The sequence below is a fragment of the Nilaparvata lugens genome, chromosome 11, assembly GCF_014356525.2.
Source record: "Nilaparvata lugens isolate BPH chromosome 11, ASM1435652v1, whole genome shotgun sequence".
NCBI lineage: Eukaryota > Metazoa > Arthropoda > Insecta > Hemiptera > Delphacidae > Nilaparvata > Nilaparvata lugens.
Genome location: NC_052514.1, coordinates 37,477,525 through 37,495,599, shown reverse-complemented (window position 1 = coordinate 37,495,599; position 18,075 = coordinate 37,477,525). Strand labels below are relative to the sequence as shown.

Sequence of the window (18,075 nt, the reverse complement as noted above, 5' to 3'; positions counted from 1 at the left end):
AAACGTCCTATACCATGGGATATCTACTTATGCTATTGTTTCTCTATGATTACACTTATGACACAAGCTCAGGGCTCAAACTGTTGCAAATTGAATAGTACAGTAAATCATGACACTAATTCAAAAATGAGCATTCAATGATTTAAAAATTCAATAATTTGTCATTTTCTGTTGTCTAAATTAGGTTGATTTTAGATTTCTGCTATCTAGATTTAGGTTGCTATTGAGATTATAGATCAATGATGGAGGATTGAATCAAGCTATATATGGTAGCATTCATTATAATGTGTTACAAATGGATAAGTTGATGGTTCAAGTTCAAACTCAAAATGTGATTGAACTGCTAACATTATGACACTAGAAAAATAATGAAAAGAAGAGCTCAGGGTTCAAACTGTTGCAATTTGAAGATTACAGTAAATCATGACACTAATTCAAAAATGAGCATTTAATGATTCAAAATTTCAATAATTTGTCGATTTAGGTTGTCTAAATAAGGTTGCTATTAGATTTCTGCTATCTAGATTTAGGTTGCTATTGAGATTATAGATCAATGATGGAGGATTGAATCAAGCTATATATGGTAGCATTCATTATAATGTGTTACAAATGGATAAGTTGATGGTTCAAGTTCAAACTCAAAATGTGATTGAACTGCTAACATTATGACACTAGAAAAATAATGAATATAGAAATGATTGATCAAGTACAAATACAAGTAGTCTGTATAAATAAAAATCGAGCCTCAAATTTTGACATTCAATAAATTTTCATGTGTACACAGAATTTTATGTTTTTTCTTAGTTGTGTTTGTTATGTTCAGGAGCAGGTTTATGGCTTATCAAATATATGATCCAACTTCAGGACTCTTTCCTACAAAGTCCTTCAAAGTTTACATGTAATCCTCATGGGAGAAGATTATTGTGAGCTAACAGAAATAAAAATCAGCTGTTATAATCATTGCATCACCCAACAGCCGTCGGTATATCTGTTTTTCTATTTCTTTTCTACTGATTCACAAAATTTTAATTCTAATAACAATGCCGCGGTATGAACTCGAAATTTAGAATATGCACGGGAAAATCAGCAGCAAGGAGATATACCATTCAATCTCCCAGCAATAAGCTGCATTCAAATATATCTGAAAATACAAACTGCTGTACAACTAACTAAGCACATAGGTACCGTATAAATGTAAATACTGATTGCTCGATAATTTTCATAAAAATATAGTGCATCAGATTAAGCTAAGGCTAATCACACTTAAGGAGGCGCGGCTTGGTGATACAAAGTGTTAATCTTATGGAGATTGCCTTATGACACCGTTCCACGCCATGCCCGATTCTGTGTGTAAGAGTTCTTCTATTCAAACAAATAAGCAAGAAGCACCTGGATGCAAAATGTCGCATCGCGCCTCCTCAGGTGTGCATCCAGCTAAAGTTTGTCATGAGATGCATCAACTATTTGGCGGTACAAAGTTCGCCGGGCCAGCTAGTATAGAATAAATCTTATTTATTCTCTCCCGATCTTTCAATGATGTACTTATGGTAAAAATAAATAATGAAAATACAAAATGAATAAGCTATTCTATTAACTTATTGCATGTAGCAGCAAATAAATGAATACAAAAATGACTTACGTGTTGGCATTTGGTTGCTCATTTTGTTATATTTACTGAAAAAAATTCAAATGAAATTTTATTAGTGAGTTCAATGGAAAATATTGAAGTTTTACTCAGCATTTTTTCAAAGGCGGAAGTAATATACGGTATGTATAGTGAATGATAGAATATTACAAATAGTAAGCCACAATCTTGTATTATCTGAATATTGAAGAATAACTTAAATGTGTACAATATGAATGTAAGTACCGTGTAGTATGAGGATTGCCTTGAAAATGCTTGTTAAGAGTATTTTCATGGATAATAACTTACGTGTTGACATTTGGTTGTCATAATAATATACAAGTTAGAATAAAATTCAATTGTCAAATTGACTTACCTATGTCAATTGATCTTGTTATGATAACATTTGACTTGGCTATGTCAAATTTAAAATAATCAACAATATCCAAATCGGTTGTCAAAGGAGTTATTTACCAATATAGTATTCAATATAATAAAAAATATTCACTTTGGTGTAGTTCAGAGTTCAGACAATGTGTTAATTTTAAATATTTGAAAAAAACACTTACTTTTGTTGGAGTATTGAGGAATGCATTCCACTCCTGAAGTGGAACTTCATCAGCCTCTTCCAGGAGCTTCCATTGAGCTTCCTCAATACTCCAACAAAAGTAAGTGGTTTTTTTTCAAATATTTACAAGTAACACAGTGTCTGAACTACAACAAAGTTATTACATAGTACGTGTTTCGTCATGGAAAGCAACTTCAAAAAATATTTGTTTATTTATTTATACATTGATACAAATACATTCTCAACTATGAATGATGGGGAAGTATAAGGTTGGTGATTGAATATGAGGAAATTTACCTTTTAATTAGAGATATACTCACTAAGATTACCTTTGTATCTAATACTCAATAATTTCTACTGCAAAAATACTTACTATGTATGTTTTTTCAACTTTGTCTCATAGTGTCTCTCTTTCGGCGGCTTCATAAGTTTCACCACTCCACCTAGAATAGAATTGAATAAAAAAAAACGTTTATTAAATAAATAAGCTACCTTAAGCGAACCTTAAAGGAACCTACCTGAAAATAAATACGGTAATCCACAGATCTTAATACAAATTGTATTATTCAATATAAAACATTTATCACTGATAAAAATTATGCGGCTGAATAAAAAAATCAAATTTTGATTTTATATACTAGGCTATTTTATAATAAACATTTTTTGTAACTTTATCAATGCCTTGATAATTGAATTGAATATATAATTAAATTATAGGCCTATATTCAGGAGGTGGGACCATCCCGTAATTTAAGGGACTGCCCACCGACAAAAAGCCATTCGATTTTACTTTACTCCACTTGATAATTCATTTTCATCATGATCAATTAATTACACTTAATTAATTCTATATATAAAGTATTCCCCATTTGTTACCGTAGATGAACATGGTCGTTATTCGCTTTAAAATATCACTATGATATTGTACTTTATGATGTAACTTTACAACTTCCCCTCTATCTAGGATTTGATGGAGTTTTTGGTCAATACTATCATAGAGAAACAATGGCATAAGTAGATATCCCATGGTATAGGGCGTTTATGTCGCAACTTTTACTGTTATCCCAAGTCAATAGTTCAGGTAGTTCTTCCCTATGCAGCTGTGTGACGCTGGTAGTCTGTCAAATTGTGCTGTTCATACACTTTCACCCCAACAAAACAGTAAAAATTGACAATAATCGATATAGTAATCGGCATGAGATAACAGTAAAAGTTGCGACATAAATTCCCCGTACCATGGGATATCTACTTTTGCTATTGTTTCTCTATGATACTATATCTATAGTGAGGTCCAAGTTATAATGGCAGTGGAGAAAGATAGGAGAGCAACGTTGCCGATCCTTGTTGATGTTAGGCCATCTTGCAGCTCGGTTCAGCCAATCAGCTGTTGGCATGTATTTTAATGCGAATTTTTTGTTCTATCTGTATTTTTTCTGATTCTTGAATGAATAAAAATGAGAACTTTGGCTGAGAATTTTCAACTTCAATTGGATTATTAATTTTTAAATTAATTAAGGTTGTTATTAATAACAGCATCACACACACAAACAATATTGATGGATTTCAGCCATCATTCTACCTATAATTACCCACTTTTCATATTCAATGGTAACTGTAGGAAAAATTTAATGTGAAGTACGTGCGCAAAGTTCCTCTGCTGCACTCAAGAAGCCATTCCGCCCTCACCTATGGCTCGGGCGTAAACGTTTCTTTTGGTGCAGCAAACTGTCATTTTGCGCACTAGTTGCAAAAAGAACTATTTTCAATAATTTTATAATGAATTTTCACAATTAAAATAAAATATTCCGTTAATTATAAATTCTACATTTTTGAAAGACGATCTGGCAACAGAGCAAGGCAAGAAAGAGATAGCGCTATCCGCTTTGTTGAATGATAGACAAGGATAGCAATACCAATGCTAAACAAAAACTGCCATTATAACGTAGACCTCACTATAGTCTGAAGACTAATAATTAGCTATTTTTTCTCTATTCTAACATACTAATTGAAAAATTAAACAACGTGGTGTTTCTAATAATAATATTATTATTTTTAACGAATTTCTCATTGTATAGTGAGGTCCACCTTATAATGACAGTGGACAAAGATAGGAGAATAGCAATGCCGATTCTCTGCATCAATTAATTATATTTCTACACTGTCAAAAACATAATTGGCATCGTTGTGGACCTAGAAAAGGATAGTACCACCGGCTTTGTCGAATGATAGACAAGGATAGCAATTTCAAAGTTGAGCAAATACTGTCATTATAACGTGGACCTCACTACATACTCTTTACTGCTATTGTTAGATTAATAGGAATTTGATGTGAGACTAGGGTACATAATTTTCTACTATTCCTGACTTATTTTTTATGAGCTCGTAGGTTATCAGCCAACTCACCAAATTTGACAGGTAGGCCTATTCTTTCATTGTTTGGCTTGTAATAAAATATTTCTCTTATTTTGACACTGTATGTTGAGCTATCAAGTCTGTATCTCCACACACTGATCCCACTATAGTATTCTATCTCCTGTACCGGTATAGATCCTACAAGAACTGTCATTCTTCTCCAGAAATGTCTACCCTGTGGAAGAAATCAATTTCAAAGGTTGAACAATCAATCAATAGTTTAATTCAATACAACACAATAAATAAAAGAAATCAAAATACAAAAAATCACAATAAAACATAAATTTCTAATAAAATACAAAAACAGGCTTCATGGTGGGGTGTGCTGGAAAAAAAAGGAGGGAAAATACCTAGCCAATTATGGTTTCCCATGTAATAGGCAGGTAAAGGATATAAAAGTAAGGGATGAAGGTTGAAGAGGAGAAGAAAAGGAAAGATTGGAGATGAAGGTGGGAGAAAATCCTATTTATTTCTGAGGTGGGCTTGTTTTGTTCCCAGCCTGATGGAATATTTAGCTGACTCTGCTATAAATTATTGTTAGTATCAATCTTTATCATCAATTTTGTCTATTATTATTCTTATTATTATTAGCGTATGGCAAACACATAGACACACACATACACACACATAAATTCACAAAAATATTCAGGTCTTTGACCTTTATCAGCTTGATAAGAAAATAAATCAAAATAAAACCATCTATCTAGGTTATAAATTTTGTCTATGATGTAAAAAAACATTATAGGATACCAACTAAATTATTAAAGTGCGTAGACTACCTCAATATTTGAATGAGCAGTAAAGTGATGTAAAATAATATTCAAGGAGATGCTACATTCAAGAAGGAAGAGAGGAAGACCGTGAATAATGTGAGAAGATGAAGTGAGAGACAATCTCCAAAACATGGGATGTAGAGACAGATGATGGAGACAAACGACTGATGACCGAGAAACGTGGAGAGCTGTAGTGGAGGCAGCCAAAGCTCATATTGGGCTGTAGTGCTAAAGAAGAAGAAGTAAAGTGTTGCAAGTTCATATAAATACACTATACATTGGAAGAATGAGGCATTGATGTTGTAAATATACACTATATTTGTAAAGAACAATTTGAATTGCAGAACCAGGTTATTTCAAGGCAGCATCTGTCACATCTTTAGCTGAACTGATAGGTAGGTGTTGCCATGAAACCTGATTCTGTGATTTGAATTGATTCTGCACAAATATAGTAGTACGGTAATGACAATATCAATGTCTTCAATCAATGGAGGAATACTACAACATCCATCTCTTTCCGTACAATCAAACTATGAAGTTGAAGTGTATTAAACATACGGTAGACAAAAAAATTAAATCTTAAATCAAAAGACTAATAATTTGTCAAAAACCATAGACTTTATTAAAAGCTAGAAAGACTTTTGGTTGAGGTTTTGGTTGTTACACCATTGCCAAACTCTGATAAACTCACACTCTGTCTGATAAACTCAGAGATTGACAATGGTGTAACAACCGAAGCCTGTGAGTTAACAGAGATTGACAATGGTGTAACAACCGAAGATGGTCTTTCTAACTATCAATAAATCTGTGGTTTTTGAAAATTTCTTAGTTTCTCTATTCAATGTGAATAATTACCACAATATAAACTTCTCAACTACCGTACACAAAAAGTAAAAAAGTGTATTCAATTTCTCTGTTGTCTCTGGCTATTTGAGACATTGAAAAATGAATGTTTCAAAATAAATGTTAAATTAAATAAACGGTAGGCGTACATTTACTAATTCTTCTACCACATTTCCCAACTAAAAAATTGATTTGAGTAACTTTTGATATTCATTTTGAAACAAAAAGTGTTTAGAGTCAAGAGTTATTTTCTACAGATGGAAATTTCTGAGATAGGTACTGCAATCATTCAAATGCTAATGAATTATTGATTATTATCAAACGTAAATCCAAATCAAATGCTGTAAATCACCCCGAAGATTTCTGAAGATCTCTGCAACAAATAGTTTTTGAATAGTAGCGCTCATCGAATTTCCATCTAGCTGTTTACCCTGTTGCCAATATCTTTGCAGTTGCAGAAGTCTTGGGGATGAATTACATAATTTTAATTTGGATTTACGTTTAATAATAATTATTGAGTGCTATTTTTATCTATATATATGAAAGCGAAATGGCACTCAATCACTGACTCACTCACACGCAGAACTAAAAATCTATTGGACCAAAAACGTTCAAATTAGGCAGGTATGTTCAGTTGGCCCTTTAGAGGCGCACTAGAAACGGATTTGAGAAAAAATTCAAAGATACGCCCAAAATCTGCGTTTTCAAGCGTTTTTTAGCGATTTCTCAGCTTTATCGAGAACAAATGAACAGAAAATGTTCAAATTTAGTACAGAAGCTAAGCTAGGATGTGATAATGTTGTGTTAGAATGAATTTGAAATAACGCCAAAAATACGCCCAAAATCTGCATTTTTCAGCGTTTTTTTGGCTTTCTCAGCTTTATCGAGAACAAATGAACAGAACATGTTTGAATTTACTAGAAAAGCTCAGCTGGAGTGTAATAATGTTGTGTTAGAAGGAATTTGAAATAACGCCAGAGATAGACCCAAAACTAGCGTTTTTTTTTGCGTTTCCTCAGTTATTTCATCAAGTAATAGACAGAAAATTTTCAATTTTGGTATAGAGGTTTAGCTAGGATCTAAAAATTTTGTGATGAGGTAACTTTAATATTTCATCAAAGATACGCCCAGAATCAGCGTTTTCCAACGTTTTTCTCAGCTTTTCTGCGTTTTCTCAGTACTTTGACTTTCTGATGGAATGAAGCATGCTCAAATGAAAAATGCAGGCGAGCGAAGCGAGCCCGCTGATCTCATTTTTGGACGACTCAGTCGGGGGTCCAGGGGGCGGAGCCCCCTTGCTAGACGGATATGGTGAGCGAAGCGAGCCTGACGGCTAGTTATTTATAAAGTGTTTCGTCATGGAAAACGACTTCAATTTAATTCTTCTATTCTCATCCATATTCTAAACGGTATAACTGCAAAATGCGTGATTTTTCTTACGTCAACATAGAAACATTTCCAGAGTTCTTGTCTGATTATTGAGAAGTATACACTATTCACATGCTTTAGTCCATCATCTGCGAAAGCTGAATAAGATTCAGTTATTTTATTTCGTCTCTTGAGAGCACAAAGCGGTAGATTGCTGGAATAACTGGTAGCTCCATTCCTGTTTACTAACTCTAACTCACATCTGCAAAATAGAGAGGGAAAAAATATTGTTCAATCAGAGAAATTAAAAATAATAGTCCAGTCAAATGGTCGTTTTTCAGGAAACAGCCCCGAATGAATTTTTCTCAACAGTTATATATGTATTTTGGGGCGCTGAATTTGAATCCGAAATTTGCTGACACGCCAGAGGGCGGCTTTACCCCCAAAATTTCGGACTTTTTTCGAATTTCACATTCAATCTCGAAATCCTTGAGTTTCTCAAGAGAAATCATTCTTGACAGAATTAAAGAAAATAGAATTTCCAATACATTGAGTGGTCGCGCAGGACTCTACCGTTTTTGGTTCCGGAGCTACGAATTTTCAAAAATTTTAAAGGTTTTTCAAAATTATGCAAACTCACAACTTTCACCCTATAAAACTTGGATATTTCACAAGTAATTATGAGAAACCACACATCACGTGAAAGAGCAATTAATTCTAAACAGGATTACTAGGGAATTTTTAAATTTAGTAGAGGGGGAGGGAGGAAACCCGAAAATAGAAAACAAATCATTCAGTAAAAATACAAAATATGCGAGACTGTGAAAATGATTAACGTATCACTAATTTCTCGCATATTCAAGTGGCGTATCTTGTAGAATACTTCAGATAAGAAATCCAAAAAGTTGTCAATGTTGTAGAGAATTTTTTCCTCTTTCCGCTATCATAAATCGTTTTTCTGATTCTAATACCGTTCTAAAGTTACAACCGATTGAAAAAATGATTATTTTCTCATTTTTTCTACGATTCAAGTGTCTCTAAAACGAGTAAGATACATGATAGAAACTTGCGATTGATCACAAATGAAGGAGAATTACATGCTCTATAAGCTACGTTGCCTCAAATCCATCTTGCATGACTGTTTATTATCGAAAAACTGTCGAGACTGTGAAAATGAGGAAAATATCGCAAATTTCTTGATTTTTTTTTAAACAAACGTATCTTACTTCACGATTATATTTTTCAAAATTCATTCATCTCACATGGAATAGGAGATTTTGTTCTTCAAATCAAGACCAAGTAACATTTTTTCATCAAATTTGAGTTATGATACATGATTTTGAACCGCCTTGATAAGCTGAGAAGAATGAGCTGTAGAACAAGGAGATCTGACCATTCTGTCAAAAGTTATACGTGTTTAAAGTTTTGATCCTTGAGGAATCCTTATGGGTTACCCCAGCAAACCCCCCCCCCACCACCCAGAAATAAAGGAATTAAGTGTATCTAACGGGTGATTCTCATAGAAAATAACCCTCTTCTCATGATTTCAGCCAAAATATGTTTTTTTTTTTGTTTGGAAGACCTGGAAAAGGTATTATAATGAAAAATCTGTATTTTTACTGAACGATTTGTTTTCTATTTTTGGGTGTCCCCCTCCCCCTCTACTAAATTTGAAAATTCTCAAGTAATCCTGTTCAGAATCAATTGCTCTTTCACGTGATGTGTGGTTTTTCATCATTACTTGTGAAATATCCAAGTTGTATAGGGTAAAAGTGGTGTGTTTGCATAATTTTTTGAAAACCCCTTAAAAAATACCCCTTTTTTGAAAATTCGTAGCTCCGGAACCAAAAACGGTAGAGTCCTGCGCGACCACTCAATTCATTGGAAATTCCTTTTTCTTCAATTTTGTCAAGAATGATTTTTCTCGAGAAACTCAAGGTTTTCGAGATTGAATGTGAAATTCGAAAAAAGTCCGAAATTTTGGGGGTTTCGAGGGTGAAGCCGCCCTTTGGCGTGTTAGCAAATTTCGGATTCAAATTCAGCGCCCCAAAATACATATAGAACCGTTGAGAAAAATTCTTTCGGGGCTGTTTCCTGAAAAACGACCATTTGACTGGACTATATTATTGATGTCAATGTGAGAGAATACTGCAAAAGATTTACTTCTCGCCAATACAGAGATAACACGATCGATTGTTATTTGATCAAGTTGGAAGATGTAGCATTTTTTTAAGATCACGGAAATAAATGTCGCTTGAATAGTTTGTACTATTCCTGATCCTTTTTACATGAACCTCAATTTAGCATTAATCTATCCTATATAAAAATGAATGTCTGTTTGTCTGTTTGTTTGCTTGTCTGTTTGTTTGTTCCCTATAGACTCAAAAACTACTCGACAGAACGGCATGAAACTTTGGGAATATGTTGTGTGAATATTGGGGATGGTTTCTGACCAGAAATTTTAATAGGGGGTTAATAATAGCCTAATTATTTATTAATCCATTTTACAGACCTGTTTTCGAAATTTTCGGCCGAGCGGCTACCGAAGAACGGAAAGATAAATATCATGATTCAAGATCATTAGGCTATTGTGATAATATGATTAAGCATTTAAAGTTACCAGCTTTATAATAAACACATCACCCTGTGATAAATTGTGTACTGGTATTAAAAAAGTAGTTTGGAGTTGAAGTTAGTGTAGTTGATTGGTACCACCTGTAGATAATCGTTCCTTAGAAGACCTATACAAATAATATCACTCCCCTATCATTGAGAAACTGGAAAATGTTGTAAAAAATTATTCACCTCATGAAAGAGAGTTGTTCATATTGCATTCTTTAAATACTGGAGAATGACAGACTAATTGACATTATTTTTTGAATTTAGCTTAGCTTATATTCATCCTAAAATGGAAGATGGAAAGAATATGGAATTCTGTGTAATTTATCGTACATTGCATATTTCCTGGACCATCTATTGACAATCAACAACTATGGAAACATTAAATTCATTTTTGATACACTGATTCAACCTATCTTTTTCCAATTTTTGTGTAGTTGAGAAGTTGATATTGATATTGTGGTAATTATTTATAAAACTAAGAAATTGTCAAAAAACCACAGATTCATTGATACTTAGAAGCTTAGATATACTTTCTATAGCTATATTACTTTCTAAGTATATTGATAAATATGTGGTCTTTGACAATTTCTCAGTATTTTTCATTTAATACTATGTTTTTTTTTTAATTCAACACTTTACTGATAGACATTACTACCAACTGATTGAGAAGAATATGTTTTTGGAATAATAAATGCTGCATGACTAAGCACATAGGAAGTCCGTATTGAGAATATGTAAATGAAAATATTGATAGTCAGATAAATTTCATGAAGTCAAGTGTGACATGAGATACATTGACGTTTTGGCGGTACGAAGTTCGCCAGGTAAGCTAGTGAAGTTATATAGGAAGAGAACCTTACATGATTGGTTTTCGTGGTATTTAATCATAATTATTATTTAACGAAAATCCCAAATAAATACTGTATATCACCCCGAAGACTTCTGCTACTGCAGACATTGACAACAGGGTTAACAGCTAGATGGAAATTCGATGAGAACTGCTATCCAAAAATTAGTTGCCAGCCCGAAAATCGAACCCAGTACCACCCAATTGCTAGTCAGGAATGCTTACCCTTACACCAAACTGACAATCTCTGGATAGCAGCGCTCATTTTATACGAAGCCATAGCGGCCGGCCAGTCTGCAGATGGAATTAAATAGAGAATGCATTTATTCAAATGCTAATTAATATATAATTATTAGATATACAGCATTTATTTGGGATTTTCGTTGAATTATATATTAATTAGCATTTGAATAAATGCATTCTCTATTTAATTCCATCTGTAACTGGTTGGCCGCTAAGGCTTCGTATAAAATGAGCGCTGCTATGAGCGCTGTTTGGTGTAAGGGTAAGCATTCCTGACTAGCAATTGGGAGGTACCGGGTCCGATTCCCGGGCTGGCAACTAATTTTTGCATTCTCTATTTAATTCCATCTGTATTCAATCATGATTAGATTCTTACAGGCTTTTGTACAACTGGGCCAAGGTCTTATTGCAGTCTAAAACTTGGCAATATTCTAATGTATAAAAAAGTGTTACTCACATAGCTTCATATATGCTGATCCTAAAATTTCATAATGTTCAACGCCAACTCTCAGAATTCTTCCTTCTGAACCAATATTTTGTTTTTTGGATGTTCCATTTCTCAAAAATTCCAATTCTTCTATCTTGATATTCTTTTTATTGTATTGTTGCTCCGTAGATACATCAATGGGCTCAAAAATACTGGTGGTACAGAAATCGAAAATATTTAAAGATCTTGAAAGAAAATGTTAGTTAATCTTCTAAGAGTGACTGATAAATAATGCATTACGAAGAAGTAGAAGAAGAAAACTAAAAAGATAAAGAAGGAGAAGAAGAAGAAGAAGAAGAAGAAGAAGAAGAAGAAGGAATATTCAGCTAAATAGTCACAATTCAAGTTGAATTCTATTGAATTGGAATTGAATTGTATGAACATTTGCATCTATATAACAATATAACATGCAACAATATTCTTGCACCATGAATACAATATCTATAGATTCATAGGCCTAATATATTTCCAATTCAAGTATTAATTCTTCAACTAATAATTAATAAATTTCTTTATTGTATACTATATAATAATATTATATATTATAACTATTTATTTATAATATACTATACCATAATACGGTATTAATTTGAAAAAAATCTTGTAAATGTTTAATATATTTTACCTGGGTTTTGTGGTGGTAGTAGGATCCGTTTTGAGGAACACCTTCCCTCCTGAAAATAATAAATGAGAGTTCAATCTATAAAAATCTGGTGTGGTACACTCACACAACTTTCCTTGCTCATTGATCTATAAGCCTCATTCTTAAAAGAGGATAATTTCGGGGAATAACATTATGCCGATTGGCGGCTAAATAATTAAAACTACGATTATACTATTGTGATTGTGTTCAGAGTACATTTTCCATTGTTTGAATATGAAATTTGAGGATTTTTTAAAAGTTGTCAAAACAGCTGTTCTACAAATAAAATATCAACATGTGTTCTTTTGAATAAACTGCTCTACCTACCTACCTCACGCACGAGAAGGAGGTTACAATAGTTATTTGTATATCTAGAGTGAAAAGTACGACTTTTTCTCCCTGAGGGAAAAGTTTGAAGCCCGAGGCGAAGCGAGGGCAACAATTTTCCTGAGGGAGAAAAAGTATTTTTCACTCGTGATGTACACAACATTTTTCCTCCATCTACATTTTTTTATAGAAACTGCAAATAAAATCATTTTAATAACTTACGTATTGGTGACAATGTTCCTAACAACATAATCTAAAATCTAAAACCTAAAATGGCCGTCTGATTGGCACTGCCGATTGCGCTATCTACCGGCTAAAGTTGTAACTTTAAATTATATCAGCTGGGTGTTTACCAAAAATGGCTGACTCTAGATCACGCGGTTCAGATTTGAATTGCAGATCAAAAATATTTGTTGGCTGGTATTTGAATAGAATAAGATATTTTAAAAATTGTATAAATTTTATCGTCTACTAATATTAAGAATATAATATCATACAAACATATATTTCATAAGTTGATCAAATTTCTGGTTGTGGTATTGAATCAGTTGACTCAATGACAGACACCTCTATTATGCTTCTCATCTGAGCTTAGACCTTCTTACCTATTACAATGTAGGTTTCAAAATAGAGATGCTCCCCATGTTATTTGAATGGAGTCACTTTTACTCCCTAGGGAGTTTTTCTGTTTTTTACTACCGAGAGCGAAAAAGTGACACTTTAGTATTAGGTTTCAGGGAGTAAAGTAAGTACTTTAGACAGTAGGTGGAGGAAAAGTAAATTTCTCAAGAATGAGGTGGACCCCCTGTTAATTTCTCAGGGAGGAGACTCATGCCAGTTAATAGAGCTGATATATAACTATACAGGGTATGAATTTGAAAAAAAAATCGGTCAAGTCATTTTTGAGAAAATCGTGATAGAAATTTAACAAAATTCATTTTCTCAGGAATATTACGGAGCTTCTGCAATTTTCCCAGAAATGAGACTCATGTCAGTTGATAGGGCTTAAATAGCTATCTAGGGTATTAATTTGAAGAAAATCGTTAGAGCCGTTTTCGAGAAAACCGTGAAAAATATGTTCTTTTAGCCTATCCGCAATTTTTTCCGCCATTTTGAATTGAATTTTATGAATTTCTTATTGTCTGATCCACATGGTATAAGGACCTTAAATTTAGAATTTCAAGTCAATCGGTTAATTAGGAATGGAGTTATCGTGTTTACAGACACACACACCACACACACACAACACACACACACACACACACACACCACACACCAACACACACACACACACACACACACACCCAAAAATCATGTTTTTGGACTCAGGGGACCTTGAAACGTATAGAAAACATGAAATTAGGGTACCTTAAATTTTTTTGGAAAGCAATACTTTCCTTGCCTATGGTTATAGGGCAAGGAAAGTAAAAAGATCAGCTTTACAAGCTTCAGAACGATTTATCTTATTTATTTTACAGAAAAGTACCACAGGCTTGAGCCCAATAAACATCTCCAATTATCAAATACATATAAAAAAGCCTATCTCATTCAAAGTACATTATTGAAGTGATAAGAGAATTGGCCAGATTTGCCAAGGCGCCTGTAGTGAGGTCCTAAAGGTGCGTACAGATATACGCGCCGCGAACATGAGCAATTCACTTTTAATCAGCTGATTATATCTGTATTTTTACAGAAACGGTAAGAGACAGATATAAAAAGCTTGGCATCAGCTGATTAAAAGTGAATTGCTCATGTTCGCGGCGCGTAAGTCTGTACGCACCGTTATAATATCTTCAACATCAATATCAAAGCCTGATTTCATGACCCAGCAAGACTGATAATAATTAATCAATTTGATTTTTTGACCTTCATTCAGATTTTTTTGCGGTTAGAAGCTTCTCTTGGAATGTGAAGAACAGTGATAATTTAACAGAAGCGTTTACAACTGTTAACTTTCGAATGAACGTCTCCATTGACATTTTTTGTCAAAGGTGACTCTAAATACCTTTGTCAATAATAATTCTTGTGCTTTACTGGAACAACATTTTTCCACATTGAAATTATGGATAAGTACTCCTTAGTGCTCAATGATTTGAACTATAATTCAGTGAACATTGAAGTATTAATTTTTTTTTTTAAATAATAAAACTTGATAGGAATATCATGATAAATCTCAATTAGCTTTTGTGAAGTCTATGCTATAATCTTGTTGAAAGTAAATCAATTTTATTTTTTTAAGCAAGAAATTATATTTTCCAATAATTCCATGATGAATTTTCATAATTATTAAGATTAAATATTTTGTTAATCAATTTTACATAGTTAAAAGACGATCTGCCAACAGACCAAAGCAAGAGAGAGATAGCGCTATCCGCTTTGTTGAATGATAGACAAGGATAGCAATACCATAGCTAATCAAACACTGCCATTATAACGTGGACCTCTCTATAGACGCCTTCGTTTTCCGATAACGTTGACAGTGGATTGTTTTAGAATTTCACCAGTAGATAGCGCAAGCTGGATGATATTCAATACAGAGACTATGATAATCACTATTTATATATTTTTTTATATTTACTGTAGATATTCAATACAGTGACTTTAGCCTCTGGCCACTAACCAAGGCACAGAAGATAGGAACAATAAATTATTGTTTTTTTACTCCGTGACATTTGAGATACTAGTTTCGGTTTTCATTCTATTATCGATTTCTGAGAGTTGAACATCAAATTTGTTAGCTTTTGTTATTCTTGTCCTACTATAGTGAGGTCCACGTTATAATGGCAGTATTTATAGGTGTTGCTGTTATCCTTGTCTATCATCAGACAAAGCAGATAGCGCTATCCTTTTCCAGCTCCGCACCGATGTCAGATCGGTTTTTAAGAATGAAGCAATATAATTTTCAATCTCAGTGTATTATTAATACACAAGAAAATATATTTTTTGACGAATACAATATAATTGATCATTTTTCACAAGAATAAACAAGCAATGAATATTTCATTAGATTTATCTGTATCAGCCACATTTCTTAGAAGGCAGTAGAATGGCACCATTGTTCTCCTATCTTTCTGCACTGCCATTATAACGTGGACCTCACTGTAGTTAACTTATACAATGGAAATATATAATAATAAATAGAATACATTAATAAATAAATATGATAAAATGAATGAAGCATATCATTCTATTTTTGTATTTTATTATTTGTAGGCACCTGCTGTAAAATCTTTTAGGTTTAGCGGGACCAATTTTGTAATGCAATTTACCACAGAGAAAGATAGCGTAAGTAGATATCCCATGGTATAGGGCGTTTATGTTGCAACTTTTACTGTTATCTCAAGCCGATATAGTCGATTTTTACTGTTTTGTTGGGGTGAGAGTGTCTGAACGGCACAGTATGAGAGACTACGAGCGTCACACAGCTTCAAGGCAAAGAACTACGGTACGTGGACTATCGGCTTGAGATAAAAGTGAAAGTTTGGACATAAACGTCCTATACCATGGGATATCTACTACTTACGCCGTTGTTTCTCTATGATTTTACTGAATAGAATGATTGATTGATATTAAACTGTAGTATATTGAGACTTACTGTATCGTACAACCTTCTTATCAGATGGATCAACATATTTAATTTCCCGAAAGGTAGCCGTGTCAGCTTCACCCATATCATCCACTTGTCTCATGGCGCATCTGTCCTTGAACACCTCGATTCCATCAAAATAGAATATCTTATTCATCGGCTGTATGCCATGCATCACATTAACAATCCGGTAGAAGCTTATTGGCTGTGAAGATTTCATCTTCTGTTTGAGAATAAGAAAGAAAATACTGAATTCACTCAAGTAAGACTAATTACGGTATCTATTCCTCATAGTGCCCGTTGCACAAAAGCCTGTTAAATTTTAATCCTGATTAATTCCACGAAAACCAATAAGAGAAGCTGTCTTAAAAATCTGGTGTGGCGCACTCACACAACTTTCCTTGCCGTTATGAAAATTGATCACCTGACGCTAGTGTTCCCGCGCATCTCAAGTCTACTATTCAAAGATTTGAGCCAGCTGGTGACAGGGCAATAACGCTGGAGACACACATGAGGTCTGCTATCTCTTCATAGTGAATGATTTAATAGAATCAACAATAATTTGCAATTGAATAATCACATTTTCTCGAATTTAAAGCTTATTTTCAATTTCAGGTGAAAATGTTACTGAACATTAATTGTAGAGATTTTCATGCTCAATCTACTCCACTTGATTTTTTTGTTTAAATTGTATCTGAAGCCTGATAATTGGGAATCTAAAATCGAACTTTGCCTAGTTTGGGCGGAGCTCCTGAAATTTTTACAGATATGGGACTTGTGGCAGTTGATAGAGCTTATCGATGACTATTTCAGGTATGAATTTGATTGAAATCGTTGTAGCCGTTTCCGAGAAAATCACGAAAAACCCTGTTTTTGACAACATTTTCGCCATTTTAGCCGCCATCTTGAATTGCATTTGATCGAAATTGTTAGTGTCGGATCTTTATAGTGGAAGGACCCTAAGTTCCAAATTTCAAGTCATTCCGTTAACTAGGAGATTAGATATCGTGTATACACACGCACATACCCTCTACACATACCCACACACACATACGGACCAATACCCAAAAACCACTTTTTTGGACTCTGGGGACCTTGAAACGTATAGAAATTTATAAATTGGGTTACCTTAATTTTTTTCGGAAAGCAATACTTTCCTTACCTATGGTAATAGGGCAAGGAAAGTAACAAAAAGGCTTTTTCTCATTGTTTCTCGTGGATTCAATCACAGTTAAAATTTAACCCGTTTTTGTGCAACCGGGCCTTAGTAACTTATTATTAATATTAGGTCTGTTCAAAAAATTTCATCAAGACGAATAATTATCAGTTTTTGCCTTTTCAGGGAACCGAATAATGTTAATGTAATAGTGGGTTACGATATTATTGTCATTGTAGATAACAAAGCTATAGTAATGTTACCAGTGAAGCAGGTGTTACCCGTGCTCCGTAAGGGTCTGTTAAAAACACAAATAGATTGAATTGAGTTTTATAGTTACAGGCTGATATCAAAAGTATCAAGAACTGTAGGCCTAATAATTATTATTAACAACTAAAAAACTATTCTAATGAGATTCTACCATATATGTGAAATTTTAACACAAATTGATACATTCGTTCAAATTATCGAAACTTCAATCAATTGATCAATACAAATGAAAATAGACCTGTAAACATCGTCGGTAAATTAATAAGTTTTATGCAAGATTAAAAAATAATCAGTTCAGAAGTTCAT

General features: G+C 33.4%; 1 protein-coding gene across 5 annotated transcripts in view; it reads right to left on the bottom strand.

Annotated features, from left to right (window-relative positions):
- LOC120353680 overlaps positions 1-18,075 on the bottom strand; it is a 70,588-nt gene that overhangs the window by 2,722 nt on the left and 49,791 nt on the right. For all 5 annotated transcript variants that reach the window (XR_005572521.1, XM_039438363.1, XM_039438366.1 and 2 more), the window contains 6 exons: positions 16,353-16,566; positions 12,413-12,461; positions 7,661-7,850; positions 4,596-4,779; positions 2,566-2,635; positions 1,640-1,674 (listed from right to left, as the gene is read on the bottom strand). Coding sequence is in view for 4 of the 5 variants with exons in the window: in XM_039438363.1 (XP_039294297.1) it covers positions 1,640-1,674; positions 2,566-2,635; positions 4,596-4,779; positions 7,661-7,850; positions 12,413-12,461; positions 16,353-16,566 (742 nt within the window). In the remaining variant the exon portion in view is untranslated. The remainder of the gene's footprint in view (positions 1-1,639; positions 1,675-2,565; positions 2,636-4,595; positions 4,780-7,660; positions 7,851-12,412; positions 12,462-16,352; positions 16,567-18,075) is intronic.